Raw genomic sequence first — 23,369 nt, forward strand, 5'->3', positions numbered from 1 at the left:
TATGGCTTGAGATGAAGAAGCAGAGCAGTTTCAGTGAAATCGAGGCAATGGGCTACTTCAAGGTGCGCATTATGCCATTGCTTGCTTCTCATTTTGCTTATCTCTGCCCAGCAGGTACACCATTCATTTACTCTGCCTCATCGTTACCAAAATTCACCGCTCTGCCCAACACCTTGTTCACGATCTCTCCCTTCGCTTCCATGAACCGTCTCGCAATTCCAATACAGCACTCACTATCGTTGACGACGCCCATGCACCTTGAATACTTTTGTGGGCGAAATTAACATTATCCTGCGCAGCTGTGGCGCTTTCATTTGCAATTCAGGCTCTTGATATCGATTCTCCGCGCCTCCATACCACGTTTTCGTGTCCAAACAACGACCTCTGCTGGCCAATGCGACTTGCGCTTCCCCCACCCAGGTCAAACTAGTCTTCAGCAATGCGACGAGCCGTGTAGCTCTTGTGTGTTTGGTCGATGAATTCGCATTGTCACTACCTTGACTCCTTCATCACCAAGCATCGACACCATGCTTCTTCTACTATCACCAATGTTGATGATACCGAACTGCCCTAGTATATAACTCATCATGATTGCGATACCGCTCTACTATCTAGTATCTACATCATGATACCTCTGAGACTCAAGCACGCATGGCTATTTTGTTTCAATATATGTCGTTCGTGAACAAGGCCATCGTTTGGACCTACGTGCCTGGGATGTTGCCCGCATAATGGTTAATACTATGTTACATCTTTGCACTGAATAGACACTGTACCCCTCTCTGTTGTTGGTCTATTGTCACTGTCGCTCTTCCAGTCCGCATTTCATGCCACAACTATAAGAGTGGACAACAAGTTTGACCTCTCAAAGTGATAACACCTCGAAGTATAACACATATTGATTCAAGTACTAGTACTACAAAGAAATCGTCTTTCTACTACTGCGTCGGCGCTGTCCATTATATAGCTCGAAAGGACACGGTCCAATGTGAGCAATGGCGAATTGAAACCCTTGCGATGTAGCGAAATCCTAGCACAGTGCAGCGACTTCAGCGGAAAGGCCAAATCTGCTAGATTCGGAGATAGAACACTGGGGCGGCAAGAGTGAGAGTAATATATGCGAGCCGGCGCTTGAACTACGTACTTCGATAACATTTCCCTCAACTGCTAATGCCCACAAGCGTCCCAAATATTCCTCATCAAGAACATTGGATTCCAGCAGCCTAACAGTTATTAGAAAGTGAAAGGAACGGGACGAACAGTCCGCACATTACAATGGTAAGAGATATTTGAGGAAGGGCGGTCTGCTTGAAAGAAGATGAAGCCAAGACCGGCAGAGGCCGAATAGGACACGAACGGGATTTGGGGGTGTCAGAGAAGATATTTCCGGAAAGGAAGATAATGTTTCTCGAGCAACGGCGCCATCGAGGAACATTGGAGCACGATAATGACGTCCTCGACTTCAAATGACGGTTGGTCACCCATGAACCATGAAGAAACCATCGGAAATGCTATACAATGCAGGAGGGTGACCGAATGCACCACCGGATAGAGTCCAGTAAGCGCAGTAGAGTTGCGAGAACGAGCTCGAGGTGTGTCTGTCGATTGTGGCACAAGTCACAAAATTGGCCCACGGACCACCGTTTCGTCTGCAACGCGGGCCGGAACTGATGTTTCGTGAAGAGTCGAGTTGTGTATACAGGATGATCCAGTGGATAGAGGGATATCGGAAGAGGAGGGCGAGATGCAAAAATTGCCTTGTCTCGATGTGACGTGACTTCAGGTGACAGCATGGAAGGAACGCGACGAAAAGGCATTTTATTGCTCGAGCAAGCTCGTCAAGCACGGAGGTGGCGGAAGAAGTATGGAAAGGAGTTGAAGAGGAGGGTAAGGACTCAATGGTCAGGGATGTTTTGCTGTAGTCGTTGAAAAAGTAGGGTTGTCGATAACGAGTCAGGTCTCGCTCGGAAATAGTATAATAAGGAAGTGGGAGCTCGTTCGATGGGGTCCATGACGCCAGACGATGCTGTCAGCGCGTAGCGATACGCTGAGCATGATCGCAGTCTTGCACTATGCCCCAAACTCGTCTTTCCTCCTTGCGATGGAAGGTGTCGTGTCCAGTGGGCTACGTGCTGCGGGAAAGGAGAGCGAGACGTAGTCGTAAGTGTATGGCATGAGGCCGGGGGGGTTATGAGCCGGTTGACGAAGGAGAGGCTTTCGTCGCTTGCCATAAGTTTGAGGATCTCGTCGAAACGAGCAAAGGTGAAGACTATGCGTGGGGCAGGGTGGATCATACACACTAGAAGAATGAGTGTAAGGCGGCGATGAGGAAGGAGACAAGCCAAAGACACGCACGCGACAAGGTTTGGCTCCTCATCCGGACCCGACTCTGCTCCCAGCTTGAAGTGTCCAAAACCTCCTCCAAATCGTTGCATACGCGTCTTCGAATGGTCTTCGCCACATTGTTCCCGGAAGTACTGATGTTGCTGTGGCCATATGGGCAGGCGAAATCAAGGCCATGGCGGTCGTGGTAGGGGTAAAAGCCAGAGAGTGATGATGGCTTTCACTGATCGGCACTGCTACTGCTTGACGGAGACCACCACTAATCCAAACTGCCACAACCAATCTTTCTTCTCGCCGTCCCACTCCATGGTACCTCCTCTGCCCCCCGAACTCATAGCCTTGATCATCGACAACCTCCACACCGTCAGGACGCTTAAAAGTTGCAGCCTCGTTGCGGATGTGTTTCGCCAACCCGCTCAGCGCAAACTGTATCGCCACTTCACGGTCAGGATCGAGTATATCAAGGGAGCCTTTGACTGCTCCTTAGACGAGGAGCTCGTAGCCCATCTCCTTGCATCCCCTCACCTCGCACGCTATGTTGTTTCGTTCACATTGTCCGCTATCATCCGCGGCGGCAGCTGGGAGTTGGAGCCCATAACCCGTCGACTGGCCACGTTATTCAAACACCTTTCGAATGTGGCAGCTCTGAATATCTCCGTTGACTCTCTCGCCTGGACTCGGAACTCCCCACTCACTGGCACCCCGTTGATCACATTCACCATGGCCATCGAGAGATTTATTCGCGACCAAGCAGCAACCCGCACCTTGCGTCAGCTTGGAGTGAGCAGCTTTTCAAAAGTCCCGGTTGCTTTCATTACACACATCCTCATGGCCTGCCCGACTGTGGCCATTCGTCATCTCCGACCCTCGCTCCAACTTGAATATCCTGACAACAATGGCTTCCCTCTGCCGATGGAGAGCACCGGTAACACCCGCCTGTGCCGACTCAAAGCCGAAATCTTCGATATCAGCCACCCAGAGCCACCGGTGCATCAGCTTATGATTCCTCACGTTAAATTCTTGCGTACCCTTGTCGCGACTGGTTGTAGTCCGATGAGCTGGGACCCCCGTCTTATAGCATCCTATTTGCACGACCTCTGCTCCGCCGCCAGCGCGACACTAGTGCATCTATCGATAGAGCTTCCCGGTAAGTTTGGGCTACTTCTTTGTGATCGTCCGGCGGGTTAGTGACGATATCCGCCTTCTACAGCGCAAGGACAACGTGACCCGCCGCCACCATTTCGCCTTCCACGCCTCCCGCACTTGCAGTACCTCCAAATCAAATTTCACATGTCCAGTCAGCAAGACGACAAACCAGATGCACCATCGTTGACACACCCGGCGGGACTACTTGCACTGCTGTCTCTTTTCTTAATCAGTGATGCTTTCCCTGTGCTCTCAGAGCTATGCCTTCGTCCCGACATGTTCACCGGCCCGGGCTATGACTCATCGTCGCACTGGGACCGCTTGGACTTTCGCAGTATCAGTATGCCGCCATGTCATGAGTTGGACAACATTATTGTTGGTCTTCCGGTCGGTGTATCGACTCGCTGCGTGCCTCGCTTCTGCCACTGGTTCTTAGGATATGTCAAAGAAACATTTCCCATGGATTCGCCACTCCACCATCAGCGCTTCGGAATGTATGCTCAAGCGTTGCCTGCAGCTCTTCCCAAGGCGACGGCCCAGGGTCTCAAGATTATCAACTACCATGCAGGGGCAGAGTGGAGGGAAGAAGAGGTCGAGTTCTGTGAATAAAAGCAGTCCGAAATCGCAAGCTATACTTGTGTCGTAGAATTAGGTAAAGAAAAGTCATGATCATGTAACGATAGAGACGCTACTTGTCGAAAATTGCAACGAACGAGTGTATACGAAACCAGTGGGACAGTCCCACTGGGACTGGGACTGGCCCAGTCTTACTAATCCATCTGAGTCCCACTGATGGTGACCTGCATCAGTGGGACTACAGCTCGCCGGTGGCATAGTAGGCGAGTCCCACCTATCAATGGGGTACTTATGGTGAACTGATGTGAAATTAGATGGCCGCGCAGCCGCCGGCGGTCTTGACCCCTGTGTCACAAGGACTGCAGAGCAATATAGCAAGTAGCCTAGTAGATACAGATATGGAACTACATCCATGGTTTACGGATTTAGAAATTTTACAAACTTTGGATACCTCTGTTTAAATGCCAGTGCTTCGAAGTTATGCTCTGCAAATTCCCGGGCCCGCGGGGTGAAGACCCGGCTGTCTTCCTCGATATCCCATGATTCCCATCCTTCTAGTGGATCTTGCTTTGGAATCTTGGCTGCAGCACTTCCAAGTCGTCGTCTGCGCGCCGCTTCCGTATATTTTGTCTTGGCCGCAGACTTCGGCCCTTTGCACCCTGAGGTGGTGGAGGGTGGTGATTTCTGGAGGTTCTGTAAGCTGTCATTCAAGTAGTCTCGTTCCCAGCCGTTCACAGAGCGGCGGGCAAGCTTCGCTCGCGGCGGCTCCTGTGGAGCCGGAACAAAAAGTTTGACGTTGCCGGGGCACAAAAGATGGAAATCATGATGGGCAAAGCTCCTAGGAGTGATTTCCACCGCTGATGCGTGATGGAATGTCCCCGCATCACGTCCGGCACGTAGTGCCGGCCTAGAAGATCTGGGCACGAGATTAGTCCTGAAATACCTTTGAAGACTGCCCGGCCAGGGCCGGCCTGGCCCTGAACAGGCCAAGGTTCTGGAGCAAATTACCATCACGCGTTCTGCTCTTGGGTCCAGAAGCAGCAGCGGTGGTGCCTGTCGAGGAGGAGAGTACCTGCAGGCAGGGATGTAGGACAGACAGGCTACAGCGCTATCGTCGTCGCGGAGAAGCAACGACGATCGGGCCGACTCACGTGAGTCTGCCGATCTTCTTTCCTTTTCCTCCATCACCAGCAGGACGACTCCGACCTCAACGCCGTGCGCAAGCGTCGCTGCCACCTTTTTTCAGAGCTAAGGTGGTGGAGGGTGGTGATTTCTGGAGGTTCTGTAAGCTGTCATTCAAGTAGTCTCGTTCCCAGCCGTTCACAGAGCGGCGGGCAAGCTTCGCTCGCGGCGGCTCCTGTGGAGCCGGAACAAAAAGTTTGACGTTGCCGGGGCACAAAAGATGGAAATCATGATGGGCAAAGCTCCTAGGAGTGATTTCCACCGCTGATGCGTGATGGAATGTCCCCGCATCACGTCCGGCACGTAGTGCCGGCCTAGAAGATCTGGGCACGAGATTAGTCCTGAAATACCTTTGAAGACTGCCCGGCCAGGGCCGGCCTGGCCCTGAACAGGCCAAGGTTCTGGAGCAAATTACCATCACGCGTTCTGCTCTTGGGTCCAGAAGCAGCAGCGGTGGTGCCTGTCGAGGAGGAGAGTACCTGCAGGCAGGGATGTAGGACAGACAGGCTACAGCGCTATCGTCGTCGCGGAGAAGCAACGACGATCGGGCCGACTCACGTGAGTCTGCCGATCTTCTTTCCTTTTCCTCCATCACCAGCAGGACGACTCCGACCTCAACGCCGTGCGCAAGCGTCGCTGCCACCTTTTTTCAGAGCTAACGGCACTCAGGTACTTGCCTTGTTCTGTGCGCGTTGGCTCAGGCTTGCCCGTTGAACCGCCACTCTTCTCCTCCAGAAACATCCTCGACGACGATGATCATGGCAGAGAAAACGAGGGAGAATGGGGGTCAACAGTGGTGGTGCGGAGGATGGAGCATCTGGGTTCAAGGAACGTTCAAGTGCGTCAATTCCGAGCTCTGCTTTGTAACGTTTCAAATTCTAAGTACATTTGCCGCAGGTCTGAAAACCGGGGTCCCCGCCGCACGCTTCTCAAATCTTCTTGACGGACCTGTAGGCAATATAATTGCCGCGAATATCGAGGACAAGCACTCTGACGACCACAACCACATGGTGTACTAGGAGACGGCTTTATCCACTTCTCTGAGCCACATGCCGTGTTCTAGCCCACCCACACTGGCAACTTATCGTCCTGATACTCTCCAGTCTTCAGCTCCGTTTCTACCCACTCCACGACCTCGTCTCCCTCGAGTCCCTTCACGACATTGTCCCCGGGCTCAAAACACACTTTCCCCCATCTTCGCTTCCTGCGGCGTTTCCCGTTGTACTTACAAGACCCGCGATGCCGACTGCCAATGCTCTTCCAACGGCTTAAATGAACTCTCAAACGTTCGAACAATGTCAAAGCCGGGATACTTCCTCCCACATCCAGACCTCCCGTTCTGCCATCCACATGTCGCCGTCCCAAAATGGAAGTCACGTGAGAGGCATCACGAAAGACGACAACGGAGTATCGCGGGGTACTCGCGGCATACGGCCATATCGACCGTATCGACCGTATCTCTACCTCCCCCATACTATCCTGCGACTACCCAATTATTTCTGCCCCGCCATTGGATACGGATGGCCGTCGTTTTGCGTGTTTACGACGGAGTCTATTTGGACAACATGGGCGTCGTTTGTCGACAGCGGTGGGACCCAACTCTGTTGATCAAGCAGAGGTGTGGGTGGCTCCCCGAGAGCGGAGCACCTCTGAGCTGGCTCTTTGCCCTCGTTTTTCGCCCACAGCCAGGACATCATACCGGAAGGCGACAGGGCCAAAAGGAGGAGCGAATTTGAGACTGGAATCAGTCGTTGTCCGTCTTGCTCATCTACCCCTAGGAATACCACTCTTTCTGCAGCCCAAAGAGGGGTGAAATCACCCATGGACAAATACCGATAGCAGGTTTGCTGCTAAACTCAATCCTACATTCTCAATTCCCTACGAGAGTTTCATCTATCCGCCCAATCCAAACGGTTCGCTCTGTTGACTGTATGTTTACTTGGGATTTAGCCGTTAATTAACGATACCATTTGGCTTTGTAGACATTCTATTCGATCTAATCTTCGCATCCTGGCTTGTCCTGCTTCGCGAGTATCGACCGTAAGGTTCTCTGCAGGTAGGCCACGTCACGTATGTCCTTGGCCGGAACCTCGTTTAGTACCCACGACTTGTGAACCAGACTAGTGAGTTTTAGCGGGACACTGTTAAACAGCGTGTTTGCAGATCTCATAGCAATTCCCTCGAGGAACGGCCGGATGCTGCTATACCGAAGTATATTGTCAGTAAATGATATCGACTCGAGGTTGGGGAGGTAATCGAGGCGCGCAAGGTCCGCCGAACATTGCTTTGCCTCATCGGGGTGCATATCAAACAGGGTTACGGCCAGATGTTTGACCGAGCTGAGCATAGGAGACAGGCCAGTGCGGTAAGCATCGTAGCTCGTTGGCTCCAAGGACAGGGAGGTTATGGTTGGTGAAGATCGGGTTATGAAGAGTTCCAAAGCTTCTACATCCTCTTCACTATTCCAGAGGGAGAGATTCAGCGTTCTCACGGCAGGCAGGTCGAGGAATTTCAGGATGTAGCCCTCGCCCAGCGACAATGTAGACAGGCGGGGCAATCGCACGGGCGGGTCCGAGCCCCAGTCCTCATCTTCCATGATTTCCTCGTCGGATGAAACAGTGATAGAGAGCTCTTCCAAGCCGGCCAGTTGTTTGAGCAGGAGGAGAAGCTCAAGATAATCGGTGGGTTCATGAAGAGTCAATTTCTGCAATTGATGTGTAGGAAACGAGAGTCGATGGACTAAACCGGTTGAGGTTCCGAGAGACAGCTCACGGAGAGAGGGAACATTCAGCAACAAATCGTTGTGCTCAATCGCACGTTCCTCTCCGTGGAAGCTAAGTTTGGTCAGGTGAGGACAATTGATTCTGGTATTAGTTGCAGCAACACCACGCTCCCAGTTAATTGGCCAATCCTCGCTCAACAGGTCAGCTTCCTTCCAGTGCTCAACAGAATCAAATACGAAACGGGGAGCCAAGTTGAGGTCCGTGAGCAGGGCGACATTCATTGGTAAGCCGTGTGCCCGCGGCAGGAAGTGCTCGAATAGTAAGTCGCGTTTGTTGCCGCGGACCCAGTAGTATGTCTGCGTCCACAAGTGTGGGTCTGCGATCGCGATGTTGCGCCAATACCGACAAACAGCGGTAATTGTCAAGCGTATGCCAGTAGTTTCAACACGAGAAGGACCCCAACGCGCGGAGGATAGGGTAGCTGCTGCAAAAATTTGGCATAGAGTCTCGGCGGGGAGTGTGTTGATTGGGTAAACGAGACCGGATAAGTCGTGCTGGACCTCGGCGAGGCGGTCTTCAAGGGTTTGTAGCTTTGTCTTCAGCTCGTCAATGAGTTGTTTGAGTTGTTCTGCCTCTGCTCTGAGCTGAGACTTGGTAGGACTGTCAAGAAAGTCGGGTGTCAGTCGGCACAATCGACGTAAAAACGCGGTGGCTTCGTCGGCACCCTGGTAGCGCGCATTAAGCATTTGATTTGCAGCTCTGGGCGTGAGGCGCTATGTAGGTAGTAAGTGCGAATATAGCGCACTTTAGTACTTGGAGCGATGGTGAATCAGTGGTTCGTCTTGTCGCCGTCGAACTTGTTGGGTCAACGCTAAGAGAGGATTATCTTGTCACGCGTCGCCACTCTTGCCTCTTTCCGCCATCCACCCCAATTCCAAGCAACTACCCCGCTGGTTACAACCTCCAGCTCCATCGATGTTTCACGGCAAACGAATGCTCGAGCTGGTGGACGATGCAAAGACCATGCGACAGAGCGGGTGAAGCGAAGGCTAAGCGGAGCTGGTATCGAGGTGCGCCGTTTACACTTGCTTTCTGGCCTTTTCTAATTGTCTTCCGCAGATATTCATCTCCCTTACTACACCCCTGCGCCCGTGGCTCGATACGGCTACTTGGGTTTTGGCGCGTTCATCTTGCCGATGAGACTGGCCACCGTCCGTTTTGTCTTTGGGATTAGTGCAGTGCGCTACTTAAGTGGACAGGGAATTTAGGGCGATGTCAGAGGAGTGAGAGGGCATTCTCCATGGGACTGGGAGGAAGAAGACAAGTGTGTTTTCAACTTTTCCCTGTCTTCAATTACCTGACGTTTCATCCTCAGTGTTTACGACGCGTTCTTGTCTATCTCCTATTTTGTTTCTCCCCACCTCTCTTGTATTGCCGCAAGCCGCTTGCCACACTAGACAATGAATTCGTTAAATCATCATCATACCGTCGCCTCCTTGCATGCCGTCTGTCTGACTTCAGCATACTCTTGCTTCTTACCCTCACCGCCGTAACGCGCACTCCTCGTGCCATGACTGCTTCCCCAAACTGCAACTGCGACACTCGTACCCTGTTCTCCATCGTCTGGGGCTGCCTTTCAACCATCTTCGCATGCATCTGGGTATCTGTTCACCCCAATGTCCCGCCGCCACGGCCACCACCACCGCCAAAGGATGCTGGCTTTTGGGCGTCTCTGAAGTGGAGGGTAGTAGACGTCAATGTGCCCCTGCGCCGCCGTTTCAAGGTCATGCTGGTTGCGCTATTCGCGCCGGAGCTGATATTTGGCTTTGCGCTGAGGCAGTTTATTATCGCGCGAACTTTTACACGACGTACGGCTCTCTGTTTCTTGTAGTAGAAGGCAAGATGTGATGGCATTTCGATCAACGAGGAAATTACGAAGATACTAACAGTTGTATAAATTAAGTCCCAATTGATGAGGAACGAGCCTCCACAATCTCTGAGGCATACATATTTAGCACTGAACTATTGCGGAAAGTGGAACGGCTATAACTATTCTACAATAAGTGGACACCTTACCCACAACTTATTAAACTACTGGTCTCAACAGACTGAAACTTGAAGCATCGCGCTGAGTGACACATGCATGGTGTCCGCGAGCGGGCCGCCCTCCGGCTTCCTCGCGAGGGCGGAAGCGACAAGCTGCTGGAAGTCAAGAGGAACAGCGTTGTCCCACTGCAACTGCAACTCCTCAGGAAGGTCTTCGCCCTCCCACGGAACCGCGCCCATATCCATCGCGACACACCACAGCACGAGGCCAAGCGCAGCAACGTCGTCCGCGACTGATGGGCAGCACTGGCTCTCGTCCTGACGGTACCAAGCTGCCGTCGAGCCCTCCGGGAAGTAGTCAATCAGGCGGCAGCGCCCGTCCTTGCATAGGATAACGTTGCCTGTCTTCATGTCGCCCCACACGACCTTGTGCAAATGGAGGGCTGCAAGCCCGGCAGCGATGTCGCAGCACCAGGCCAACTTGGTGGTCCACGACAGCCCTCGCGAGGCGCTAGATGCCAGAACCGTCTTGAGTGACGAGGCGGGGTGGTATTCCGAGAGGTGTCCACGGACACGCCCGTCATTGTCGAGAACAATATGTGTTGGAGAGAGCAGGGAATCGTGATGAGACAAAGAAGCGAAGAATTGGAAATCGACGGGAGGGCCGTCCTCTCCGATCTCTTTGAATACCTGCTTGTCGTCGTCACTGCTGTCGCGCGTGACGAGATACAGAGTGTGGAGGCCAAGTCGTTTATGCGTCCATCGCAGGGAAGAGAGAGAGACGGTAGGAAACTCGGGGCAAGTGTGCTCTGAGCCCATCGGCTCATCAGCTGACAGGTCAACGCGAAACTGCCCGTCGGGCCGCGTCTCGAAGACGAAGATGATTCGCCGTTCGGATCGGAGGTCGCTGACGCTGGTCGTGAGGATCTGTGTGTAACTCAGAGCCCAGAGCAGAAGCAGCAAGTCCTAGTCGCACATAGTCAGTGATGCTCGTATCAAGAGGATCGCCAAGTTCGTCGTCGAGTGCATTGTTCTCAGCGCAGTCTTCCACCATTTTATTGCGCGTGTACCGGATGACGACGGTTGTAGTCCCCCCCAACCTCCCAGGCGGCCCCCCGCCAACCGAAAGAATGGTCGCCCCACCGTCTGGGGAGTCCGAGCCGCCGTAGTACTTCTCGCTCTGGACTGTGGGGACCATACTTTCTGAGAGCGGCGTCCACTCTAGCGACGGCGAAGTAGGATTTGCGAGCCTATAAGTAGTCAATAGTCCACAGTTGTTCAAGTTGTCAGGGTTGGGGATTTCACTGTGAGCTTGCTCCGCGTCCCCTTTGAAGCTGGACATGATAATGGCTTCTGTCAACAAAGATCATCAAGCGTCACATCGGTGTCACATCCTTTGACCATCTCGATCTCCAATCTCCGACTCAGAAAAGCATGCTCGCCAGCACACCACCCCCTCGATGCAGTCATCCGTAACACTGGCCCGGCATCATCAAGAAAGGCGCAAAGACCGTCTGCAACCAGCTCGAAGGGGAGGTTTGGGTGTCGTGTCACTGTCGATGTGCGTAGTTCCTTGTTCTCCTTGCTCTCTTCTGACCTGATTTAGTAGTCCATCCTTGTGCTCTCCAGACTGCTCTCGCAGCTGCTTGCCGAAACGTGCACCAAACGGACGACCAGTCGAGACAGTTACTCCGTTTCAAAGTTTATTCTGAATTCACTGGGATAATCATACAATACCCACAACTTCCTGTCCGCTCTGCACGAGCCTCGGACGCCGGCGCATGTAACGAAAGAGCCGGTAGAGGATGAAAATGGAAGATTGGGAAAGGGGGAAAGCCCAAAAAGCTCCAAAAAGGTGTGTTTATCCAGCAACCGCTTGTGTGGACACCGACCTCGTTTGAAGCCCAGAGCACCAGCCTCCGTCTTCAAGTCGTAGATTTAACACCTCACACACTCAACCACAACCATCAACCTCTTTGAAGCCACTGTCGTTATTTGAGACGAATATAAACGAAGGCGCGTTTGTTGCGCACTCCAGCAATCCGAAAGCAATAGTCCGGGCCGCATTCTCGACTCCGAGTCAATCTGGGACATCCGAGTCGACCAGGCCTCCGACTCCTCGATTATGCACGGGTGTGTGAAGCGTTCGTGTCTTTGAGGTCCAGTGGGAAGGGGATGAGCATTGAGCAGAACTTCTGCTGCAGAAGAGATACTAGTAGGATCATTGCGCAGGTGAGAGTTTCAACACTACTTCTGGTCGTCCACACTAACTCCGAACGAGATGTCCTGCTCCAGTCGGTATCTTCCATGTAATCAACAAATAAACTATATCTCCCCCCCCTTGACTTCATTCGCCCTTGCTGCCCTGTTTCCTCTTCATCGCTCCATCTTGCAGCGTCAAAAATCCGTCTCTTGACGATGTCTCCCTCGATTTTGCATAGCCCAACTGGCGCTGAGCTTGATTTCCAGGAGCTCGATTCTCAGAATTCAAAAGGTTGGCGCTGTGGCTCATTGAAATCTCTCTGTGCTAAGGTTTCGTAAATGAATTCTCGTATGGCTTATCTACTTATGGCCTTCGATGAATTCTACCTTACACTGCTTACAAGCTCTCTGCGATACAATGCGGCCCATCCATTTCAGGAATGCGAGACCAGCACAACTCGGATATGGTTTTGAGGTGGGAGCTCGGGGATTTCTTCGGGGCAGTAACAGTATAATTCAACATCATCTCCTTCTTCATGGCAGACAACTCATCGGGCAGACTAACACGACCCACCTCACCGATGTCCGCTGCACGGAGTGGATGTGCGGTTTGCCAATACTTTTTCAGCGCCGTTTGTGTTCTACTGCCCAGGAGTTCGGCAATCGCGGTGCTCTGCGTTTTGGTAGGGACACCTAGCCGTAGGCGGAGAGTTTCCAGGCGCGGGCACGCGTCATCAGACTTGGGCGGGGACGAGAGCTCAAGTTGCCGGATGAAAGAGAGACATTCGCCGGAGTGGTGGCAGGCATCGGTGCTCGTCACGTCCAGATGGGCCAGTTGCGCTTGGAAACGGATAACAGTGAGGACAAGGTGTAGTTGATCAGGAGCTGGCGATACTAGTACACGTAAGCCAAGGAGACAGTTGCATCTCGAGCGCGAGAGGAAGCCTAACACGCCATGAAACGGCGCATCGACGACAAGATACTCGAGGAAGGGCATGTCAATGGTCGTCAACAGCCTGTCAACGGTCTTGCTCGATTGAATATAAAATCGTCGCATTTTGAAAAGATAAGTAACATATCTCAAGGCTTTGTGTGAGCCGATTGCATCGTCGTCTTTGGTAGCGGAAGCCGTTCGCGAGTCCACCACAGTCAACCAACAGTGCTGTAGGTTTTTAGCCAATCGTATAATCCCCAAAAGGTCGTCGAGTGGAGACTTCAAACGAAGATCTGAGAGTTGTTGCCACGATACAGGGAGTATTGATGCATTCCACGAGTGCAGACAGACCCTTCTCAAACGCGGTGCACGTGAAAGCCGGTTCAGGGTCTCATTGGCTGCGGCGATGTAGCCTGCGATATCGAGCGACTCAAGTTTCTCGACACTTGAAGGTTCCCGCAAGTAAAAAGGCTGCAAAAGGTTTTGTAGATCTTCATCGCTTCCAATTCTACCCCAGGAGAGAGATAACGATCGCCAGCGACTGCTGGTTGGCGCGACCAACTCCAGAAGGGATTTCCAATGCGTCGAGCTGCTTGCCTCGGAAATGTGGCCAAATTTGAGCGATATATCGAGGGAGGCCTGTTTGGAACGAGCAAGTTGCGTCTTTATCTGTGCAAGCGGATATTTTCGAGCAAAGTTTTCTGGATCGGACAGGTAATCGTCGCAATCCAGCGACACCATCGTCCAGAATTGGGCATTCTCGACAGCGACTTGACGCCACTTGGAACAAATGTGGGTGAGCATCCGAAGAGTAGCGGTACGACCCCAGACGTATTTGGTCCTCGAGATGCGAAAATTGTCATCACCGTGACGGTATTCCGTCGAATTCTTGCGCAACGTGTCTAGTGTGTAGGAGAAGATGCGGACGATGACGGGAGGGAGGTAATCGACGAACAGCAGAGAAAGCGCTTGGATGCTTGCGAATGAGCTCGCCCAGCTCTCTTCGGCGTTTTTCGAGTAGGAATATTTTGTCCTTGGCGCGCTGCTTGGCTTGCTTCAGTTCTGCCTCGAGAGACGCCTGTGTTCTTTTGATTTGGGCTGGAATACATTCGTGCTGCCACCTGATGGCGTCAACGACAGTGAGGTCGAGACGAGCACCGGCAACTTTAAGCTTGCGATCCCAGTGCCGAACATATTCGTCGGCTTCAAGTTCCGAGTCACCGCTGGGGGGTGGAGGGAGTGCACTATAGAGAGATTATTCTAAATCGTCCTGGGGGGGACAGTTCCTGCTCACCTAGGAGCCCACATAGGACTCGAAAGAACCACCAAATCAGCGGAAGACGAAAGTTAGAATCAAGACTTGAAAGCACGTGCTTTTCATCAATACCTTCAACGATCCCGGCTTTCCATGATATGCTTCTTACTCTCCCTCGAGGTCTTAAGGTTGTCTACGGGGCGCTTCTCTTCAAGTTCGTCAACACGGAGCTAGGTGTCAGTCATATTCAGCAGAACTTCTTCCTCTCTCTTAACCTTCCACATTATAGCTAGCAGCAGGTAAACGGACATTGTCAAAAATACATGTAGATGAAGAGTACAAGCCGATAAATCAAGAAGATATGTAGACTGGGCGTCGTAGAAGCGGAAGTCAATTCTCGAGGACAGCGTCTTGTTCGGGCTCCTACAAGATGGCCATTAGCAAGATTGAACCATATAAGCGACTTGTGGAACTCGCCGTTTATAGCCAATGGGCAATAATAGACTACGGCTCCGAAGACCAAGGGCTAGTGTCGAGCCGAGATATTGCATGATACGATGGGCAGAAGGGAGAATTCTGGGCCAGATTTGTCGAATATGCTGTCTAAGCCTTTCTTGACGTGCCCACGGAGGCGCGAATATTGCTGGTGGGCCGCAGGCGGGGCTGAGGCAGGAGGTTAAGAGCTTGTCACCTAGCAAGTATACCTACTAGGATAATCAATGGCAATAGAGAGCTCCACGACACCTGACAGTGGCGACACTATTGTTGCATGGTGGCTATGGCCCCGAAATCGACCAGGTTGAACGTTGAAGTCTGGCGGAGGAAGCAAAGTAGGGGCTGATAATTTTCGTGGCACCTATGGAACCACCGAGGGGCAATTACGGTGGTCATATAATGATCATGGCGAGAGAAAATCGAGCTCGAAGCCGTAAACGACATTCACAGCCATAGCGCGGTCCATCGGCGGCCAACGCGGCTGATATTGAAGGTGTGGACATGACAATGGGTGGGTAAGCAGAGGGTGGTGCAAAGGATTTGTATTCTGCGGCGCCCACAGCGCAAGACAAGAGCAGTCGGAATGCGGCGTGTAACGGTCACGGGACGTGTGACACGACGTGAGGACATTTTCTCGAGACTGCGATTGTGTCAAAAACAGTAGGGAATGCAGCAAGAGACACATACCAGTGCAATATACATAAGCATAAGGTCCAGCAGCGCTCTTCGCCAGCCAGACAGTCGGCATGGGCCAGCTTCAGGCCGCCACATTATCATGACGACAACATGTGCAGGGAGTATGTGGATTGCCGATAGCTTCGAGTGGTAGTCGTTGGGTTGGGAAACAATGGTCGAGGGGAAATTCAGACCCATAAGGAGCCCAACCAAAGCCAGTCGCCCCTCTCCTACAGCTTGATATAGCGAATGAGACATTGAAGTAGCATGGCTTGAATTATGGGTGTAGATGGCCGAGAAAGACGCCCATTTCGCTCAGCGCCATCTGAAAACACACTCGAAAAAACCCGTTGGTGATTGCGTCTGGGACGGTAGAGAGTTCTGACTCGGGGGAAAGACACAGCTGGGTATGGTCAGTGGAAGTTGTGGCAGAGTGTGCCGGAGGTGTTAGGACCCATGGCGCAACAGATGTGCATTCGCTTCATCCTGCTCTAGATCTCCAAGCTCCAAAACCGATTCCGTCGCAGGAGTTTGGCCCCCAAGCCCGACAAATGTCGATGATTCATTGCGTGCCAGAATACTGTCCTGTAGCGGCAACGCTATGCAAGAATCCGCCCACAATGATGCCGAAGCAGCCTTGGTAGAACCACAAACGACTTGTCCAGCGAGCTGCCGTATCTTCGCCGGTGATGATGACGTCTACAGCACAAAATTCAAAAGCTTGGACTAGATCGTGGTGTGGCGGAGGACATTCTAGAAGACAGGTAGATGGAGGACTATCTGACGATTGACGGATGTTTTCGAAGAGCTGTGGAAGGTATGGAAGTTGGCGGTCCGACAGGTGGGCTGGCCGTCGGAAGCTGAGCGTCGGAAGTGGATGGATGGCGTGTTTCAGCGGGAGCGGTGTAACAAAAAGAAAAAAAGAGAGCTGAGGAGGGCATGTTATGGGGAGGCAGGCTCGTGAAGAACCGACACACCATTCAGCCATCCATACCTGTTTCCTTGGAGAGCCTCTCTAGACGGTCTTCGACAGCAAACGCCGCATGGTTTTGTATATGTTCTTTCGGCAAGTGCGGGTCGGAGGGTGGTAGGGGAACCGCAAGACTTGAAGGCGGTGGAGCTGAAGGGATTTTCCTGTTACTTTGGGGGAGAAAGACGGGCAGACACGCACCTGTCGCGGAGCAGTTAGGTCGCGCACGATGAAGGCTTTACAGTCATCGGGGCATGCGTCGTTTGCGAGGGAAATCTTGCCGTGCCTGTGCTGAAGAGTGAAGATCCAAGGAGTGGACCGGCGGAAGCGTGGAAAACAAACAAGACCAAACAACAGGTGATTATGCGCGACTTCGCGTTGCCCATATTACAGCCCTTGATAACTCGATAGCACGAAGCCAATGACAGTGGCACATTTGCCGACGTGCACCTTGTCTGCGGCCTTCCGAGATTGGCGCCACTGTCGATGGATTTCTTGGCGGCTGAAGCCTGACGAGCCCCACTTCTGCAACAACAAGAACTGCGTTGCTCTCGAATGCACCTAGGCTCGTATGAAGTTCATCTATGAACTAATAGTCGGGGTGGCTTTCCACCAGCCTTAACCGGGCTCTGGCGCCTATTAGGCAGACGACCATCATTCAAAATTATCCACTTTGCCCATTCCCATCGCACGATTACGGCCACCTGTTACTCTTATTAAAACGAAAAAACAATACGGAAGCAGACCTCGGCAGCACCCATGTTGTCCCTTCCTCTCATTCTCGCTGCTGCAGTCGCACAGGTGCTCTCCGACCCGCAACCACTGGCACAAGCACCCTCATCATGGCGGGTTCGTGCTCGACAATTCTTCTTCCCTGTCGCCATTGACCACCTCCATAGAAGCCCAATATCAATACCTCGCTGAAGGATCGAGTCAGCCTCGCTCAGGCCGCTATCTCGCAAGCCATCGGGCAACTGGACACCACCAACTCCATGTTCCCTGACCCGAGTAAGGCGTTGTCTCCATCGCAACACCCTTCATCTCCTTGATATCTTCCATCCAGGCAACACCTACTCCATCTCCGGCGCATTCTACTCCCAGCTTGCGGAGTTCGATCAGCTCACCAACCAGTCACAGTACGCGGCCAATCTCGGAGGATACTACGGCTCGGCAAAGACGCTGCTCCAGCAGCAGTTTGGGGCGGCGAATTTCACTGGGTTTTATGTGGTGCGTAGACACCGAGCTGCTCTCGGCCCTCAACTGATACGCAATCTCTGTCTTCCAGAGTTCCACGCTAGCCCGCTAATCGCTGCTGACGGCAGGACTGAACCCTAGATTAATGATGGCTTGTAAGTAATGCTATTCAGATTTCTCACAGTACTGACCTCTCGCCAGGAACTTCGGGCATGGAGCTATCATCGCGTACAAGACCTACAATGTCTCAACGTTCCTCCAATATGCGATCCAAACATGGTGGGCAGCAGTCCCGTACACCCTCACGCAAACAGCGCTCGATGCGGGAAAAATTCCGTCCAAGAGCTTCAATTTGACCGCATCATGTCAAGGCAGTGCGTGTCTTTCTTTTGGAGCGATTCGCAGCGATTGACGGACGAGGACAGTTACTATGGCTGGCGGGACTTTCTGGGTACGCGTTCAACAAGTCTACAAGCATTCGGTCTGAGAAGGTTTAGAGCAAGGATCAGCAGAATCCGGACATCGTTGGTCTAGCAACTGGGTGCGTCATTGTGAAAATGTGGTTTTCATGCTAAAATCACGCAGGAGTTTCCTTGTGTCTGTTCCCCCGCTTCGGTCGTCGACTGTCTCACTCATGTCCCATCCAGCCTTTCTGCGTTGCTCGCAGAAGCGACCGCGGACCCTCTGTACCTGTCGGCGGCCCTCCAGTCGATGACGTTCATCCATTCGCACCTTTACAACGTCCAAAATGTCGTGCAAGACCTGATATCGGCCCGCGCCAACGACAGCTGCGCGTTGGGCTCCGCGGGACTCCAGCCCTACAACTCCGGCTTCATGATTGAGGGCTTGGCCGTCCTTTACACTCTCTCCAAGAATGCAACTTACAGCAAGATGATCGACGACATTGTGTCGGCCTCTCTTGCGACGACCGGATGGCAAGATGCGACGGGAATCATCCAAACGGGAGGTGAGTCTTTCCTCTTCTTTGAATGAAACTCGACTCAATCTCTGTTTCTTAGTCAACAAGACAGGCGACGGTACTCTTCCACGCGGGTTGGTGGCTGCCTACAGACGAAACGCGACGAGCCCGTCTCTGAGACCATACATTGCGTCATATCTTGCTGTTCAAGTGAGAAGCTCCCGTTTCATATTCGTCACTGACGTCCACACAGTACAACGCTGCAGTTGATTTGGCGAAGAAAAGCGGAGGCGACATCTATGGTCAGTCGTGGCTGGGTCCGGCCGGCACGACGTTCAACGCGGGGGCACAAGTCAACGCTATCCAAGCACTGATCAGCTCCATCGCACTCGACGACCCCATTCTGCCGCCAACGCCGCTGTCCCTGAGCTCGAGCGGCTTTTCCTTCTCGTCCAATGCCCCCGGTTCATCGCCAACACTCCCGTCGTCGCCTGGCCCGACGCACAAGACCAAGACATCTATCGGCGGGGTTGTTGGGGGCGTTGTCGGTGGTCTTGTTGCGCTTGCCTTGCTGGCGGGTTTGGCGTTCTGCTGGGGACGGAAGCGGGGCCATAGCCGGCTGAAGACGCCATCGCCGCAATCACCCAACTCTGCGCTCGACATGAGGGACCGTCATTTTGACTTCCTGGCGGGGTATACTGGCCAGCTTCCCGATGAGCAGCCGCAGTCCACCAACGTCACGGTGGCGTCGTCGCCTCACCAACAATTCGGCGGTAGCCCTCATATCTCGCCATATCAGGTCCACGACCCAGTTCTACCCGTTCAAGTTGGCGGCAGTTTGAACCCGGTCCGAAGAGCGCCTTCACCATCCCCGAGCAGCGAGTCTTGGGCGTTGCCACCGCCAACGCTCATTGGTGCAGAGACGCACTCGAGCTCCGACTCGCCATCTGTGTTGAGCGCAGACACCGGCCGGTCCTTATCGCCCTTGTCCCCCAAACGACGACAAGCCTCGGACCCGGCAATTCAAGCCGTCACGGAGCAACCGACAACGGAGGAGCTGGTGCGCATGTTGTATGACCGGATGAACAGTCGGCCAGGCACGAATGTGGGGGGCTATGAAGAGGCGTTGCCGGAATATCGGACAGCTGTTGTGCCATAGTTCAAGAGGGAGACGTTGTAGCACCATGACTGACACGCCGTGATTCCCTACTCAGGAAGCTCAATCGACAGATTTACCAGTGTTGCACTCTAGCTGTGGGGCAGAATTTGCAGAGCCAGGATGTCAATGGCGATGGTGGGTGTGGGATGTGGTCAAGACGGAGGTTTGAGCCGAGTGGCCAGCCCAAAGACGGCTATTCGAGGGGTACTTCCCAAATCGATTGCATCGGGTCTGATAATTTTCTCGCCGACGGAGAGTGGAGGGAAGACGAGATGGAGTATGAGTAATTTTTTCTACTCTATTCCTGCATGAAACGTGCGATCTAGACGAAATAACACTTTGTGCATCATCTAGACTGAAGCGTACGTATAGAGCGGGGAGATTGGCGCAAGACAGCCGTAGTCATCACCCATTCACAAGGCCACCACTAGGCACACGATACGTTTTGGCGACGGTCAACTATACGTGTTTGTCGACATTACGGAGTTGTACATGGGTGGCGAGTGCGAGATGCTGGAATTTATGGTGTCGGCCCCCGAAACGAGTCTGGCAACACCTGCCCGTTCCAAATGCAGGAGGTGAAACATTATGTTTATGTGGATTTGGTCAAGGCGAAAATATAAATATGCAGGGTGAGTCGATAGTTGAAGGAGGGGGGCGACATAGAAAAATAGTGTAGAGAGAACCGAGGTGGGTCGGGCATTCTTGCCAGCACGAAACGGAGAACCAAAAGTCGTGGATAAGATGCAGAAATGAGGATTTGGTAGCAGCCGGTTGTACACTTGGCTCTGACTGGGCAAAAGAAGTATGTAGTCAATGATTCCAGTGTCGACTGATTGCTGCGTGGATTGTTCGGGTCAAGGGCGGCGGACAGGTGGTGGAGGGACACCTAACGTGCCAACCTATCTCCTCTAATAAGAGGTGGGGCAGGGATGCTGTGCCCCCTCTAAGTAGAAGGCGTTGAGCTAGCCGGCCCTGCACGGCTTAATGTCAGCTTATTTGTTGAGATATCAGAGAAATATCATACTGTGATTGATGCAAATCTTGACGGATCGTCTGTGACCTCCACCATCATCGGACCTCGTCCACTGCCGTCGCCCATCAAGGCCATCAAGGCCATCATTCTCCCGCGAAAAACTTACAAGTCCGTTGTCAGTTAAGGATATCATGTCAGTTAAGGATAGTATTTCTTTTTTGAAGAACAAGTAGGTACATATATGCATACGACTAATACTGTGTTGGATTTGGATTGCCCATTGAGCTCTGTCCATTGTTCTCTTCAACAGGATTTCTCTTTTTACCAGCGTCACTCCTTCTCTTCCTTGGCTTTTTGGCTGCTGGTCCACCCTCTTCCCCTTCCAATGGCCGCTTGCTGCCAATCATCGGTACCGTGTTCGTCTGGTTGATGAAGGGAAGAGGACGAGGGGGTGAGACCAGGGGGAGATGCGAGCTGTGCCGGTTGGAACTGATATTGCCACTGGAATTGGAGGTCTAGAGGCTCCTCATTTGGCCAGAGGTTTTGGCCTGTTAGTAAGCCTGGTGGAGGAAGAGGGGGCATGTTGAGACCATTGTTGTCGTCGTAATGAGCAACAAAGGGCTCCTCCGTATTGTTGTAGTGAGCCACCAGATTTGGAGCGCTGGCGGGGTTGTTGTAGCCTTCGGTCTGTTGGGCGGTAAACAGCGGGGTCCGTTCTGTTGGAATATGTTCCCTGTTGGACGGTGTAGCTTCGTGCTCCGTCTGCGCTGTTGCCACCCCACCCACCCTCTCCTCTGAGCTCGTCTCCAACGGGTCCGGAGTGATCGTTTCCTCCAACTCAGTGGGTTGCTTCTTCCCCCTTTTGACACCCTTGTCGGCCCGAGGCTTCCTCGTCTTCAAGGTGCCAGTGGCACTCTTTCCCCGCCTGACGTCGTGTTCATGGACCAGATCGTCATGCTCTTCTTCATCCATGCGAGCAAGCCGTATTGTCCCCTCAGTGAGCAGTCGATGGAAGCGCCGAGCAGTTTCGGCAGGCCAAAGAGCAGGCCTTTGTCGGAAATCCATGCCGTCAGGGACGCCGACCAGCTCTATCCCTTCGTTTTTCGCGAATGTCGACGTCGTAATTGACCCACGACATGTCCATGGTCTTGTTCGTCAGCTCCTCTGTCGGAAATTAGCTCGTAATTAGGAAAAGAATGAGACTCAACTAAGTTTTTCCGCCATAAGTCGCGAAATTTCTTGACGAATGAACTCGATACCGGTCTTCTTCGTCCCCCTTTCCTCCTGCTCAATGCACCACCTCTCGAACCCATTGATGAGTGTGCCCGGTACCATGTTCAGATACTGCACGATGAAGTCGAGGGCATCCCCCGAGCCAAAGATCAAGGGCTTCGCTTTGTCGTTGGGACTGCCGCCAGACGCTATGATGACCATTCGAATACCTGTACGGCGGTAGAGGCTTTTACCCTGCAAAGACATTAGCTTAGGAAACGCGGAGAATAAGTATACTTACGTTGGTTACAAAACCTTGCAATGTCTCTCTCCCATCTCCTTGCAAAGACCTGTTTGTCCCACGAATCCCGGTCCGCTCGTTCTCGCGCTTTTCTTCCAGCTGGTCGAGCAGGCGTTCCTTCTCTGTGTCGGACATGTCCTCATATTGAATGACATGGTTGTCGATGTCCTCCCGGAGTTCTCGTCGGAGGACGCCGAGGTCCTTCTTCAGCCCTAGAGAGAGTTGAGCAATAAAGAAATTGAATATGAAGGCACCGTACCTTCAGCAGCAGCTTGCCGTGACCGGTCATGCAAAAGAGCATTCCACAGCTGGGGCTTTCTCTCAGCTTTGAAGGTCGACTTGGCCATGAGCAAGCCCAAGACGTCCTCCCGCGACTTCCCGTACTTGGTCGCGATCCTTTCAGCCTCCTCCGCCCGGTAGTCCAAGTGTGCTTCGATTTCTTCGTTGAAGGCCTTCTTCTTCTTGGCTTTCTCGTCGTGAGTGAGAGTGGAGTTTTGAGAGGTGTTGGTCCGCGAGACAGAGCCCTTCCCACGTGCACGAATATCCTGAGGCTTTCGGCCCGGGTTTCGTATGGAGAAGTGCGAAGGATGGGACATGGGAGAGAGAAGGTTGATGTGGTGACGGGTGATGAAGGTCACGTGCCAAGCGCTGGTGCAGAAGGTCTTTTGTTCGAACCTCACAGTGGCCACTTTCTTTTTGCTTGTTTTAATTAAGTCCTTAACTGACACACACCAAGACAAGAGCCAATGCCGACTGCCTTCTTCATATACGTAGACAAAAACAACAATATTTAATTCATTGCCTGATCTCCCAACATCCTTGCTTTTCTTGCCAGCTTTTCCAAGGCCGAAGTCAAGGACGTAGACTTGTTGAAGCCCGTCAAGTCGTTCTCTTCTCTCAACTGAGACGCGTAGCGAGCCGCGTCGTCTCTAAGGAGTACATGAGTTACTGCCGTACCCATCCGGATTTACTTACCGGTTGATGAAGAACGCGGCGGAGGTCTTGCTGGTTACAAGATAATAGTGATGATCGATTGACGTGGGTGAGGGCGGGCGAGCAGC

At 52.7% G+C, this 23,369-nt stretch overlaps 5 protein-coding genes across 5 annotated transcripts; 3 read left to right on the forward strand and 2 right to left on the reverse strand.

The window, feature by feature from the left end:
• Window positions 1-1,030: 1,030 nt before the first annotated feature.
• On the reverse strand, window positions 1,031-1,435 carry MIND_00905400 (uncharacterized protein; the record flags this gene model as incomplete). Its single annotated transcript, XM_037365695.1, has 4 exons — window positions 1,031-1,090; window positions 1,145-1,223; window positions 1,270-1,307; window positions 1,358-1,435. 4 exons carry the CDS (start codon window positions 1,433-1,435, stop codon window positions 1,031-1,033), a joined length of 255 nt encoding a protein of 84 aa, XP_037217107.1.
• Window positions 1,436-2,649: 1,214 nt separating this feature from the next.
• MIND_00905500 (uncharacterized protein) lies at window positions 2,650-4,098 on the forward strand (the record flags this gene model as incomplete). Its single annotated transcript, XM_037365696.1, has 2 exons — window positions 2,650-3,490; window positions 3,554-4,098. 2 exons carry the CDS (start codon window positions 2,650-2,652, stop codon window positions 4,096-4,098), a joined length of 1,386 nt encoding a protein of 461 aa, XP_037217108.1.
• A 4,884-nt stretch (window positions 4,099-8,982) lies between these two features.
• On the forward strand, window positions 8,983-9,861 carry MIND_00905600 (uncharacterized protein; the record flags this gene model as incomplete). The annotated part of the gene is made up of 4 exons (XM_037365697.1): window positions 8,983-9,040; window positions 9,090-9,208; window positions 9,250-9,294; window positions 9,346-9,861. The coding sequence occupies 4 exons, from the start codon at window positions 8,983-8,985 to the stop codon at window positions 9,859-9,861; spliced, it is 738 nt and encodes a 245-aa protein (XP_037217109.1).
• A 5,444-nt stretch (window positions 9,862-15,305) lies between these two features.
• Window positions 15,306-15,835, reverse strand: MIND_00905700 (uncharacterized protein; the record flags this gene model as incomplete). Its single annotated transcript, XM_037365698.1, has 2 exons — window positions 15,306-15,542; window positions 15,590-15,835. The coding sequence occupies 2 exons, from the start codon at window positions 15,833-15,835 to the stop codon at window positions 15,306-15,308; spliced, it is 483 nt and encodes a 160-aa protein (XP_037217110.1).
• A 1,462-nt stretch (window positions 15,836-17,297) lies between these two features.
• On the forward strand, window positions 17,298-19,819 carry MIND_00905800 (Glycoside hydrolase family 76 protein; the record flags this gene model as incomplete). The annotated part of the gene is made up of 11 exons (XM_037365699.1): window positions 17,298-17,396; window positions 17,447-17,555; window positions 17,611-17,771; window positions 17,883-17,896; window positions 17,943-18,115; window positions 18,167-18,192; window positions 18,239-18,282; window positions 18,327-18,338; window positions 18,389-18,708; window positions 18,761-18,870; window positions 18,914-19,819. The coding sequence occupies exons 1-11, from the start codon at window positions 17,307-17,309 to the stop codon at window positions 19,817-19,819; spliced, it is 1,965 nt and encodes a 654-aa protein (XP_037217111.1). The 5' UTR covers window positions 17,298-17,306.
• Between the last annotated feature and the right edge of the window lie 3,550 nt (window positions 19,820-23,369).

Source organism: Mycena indigotica (assembly GCF_014461135.1).
Source record: "Mycena indigotica strain 171206Taipei chromosome Unknown Mind.scaff0008, whole genome shotgun sequence".
NCBI classification, from domain to species: Eukaryota; Fungi; Basidiomycota; class Agaricomycetes; order Agaricales; family Mycenaceae; genus Mycena; species Mycena indigotica.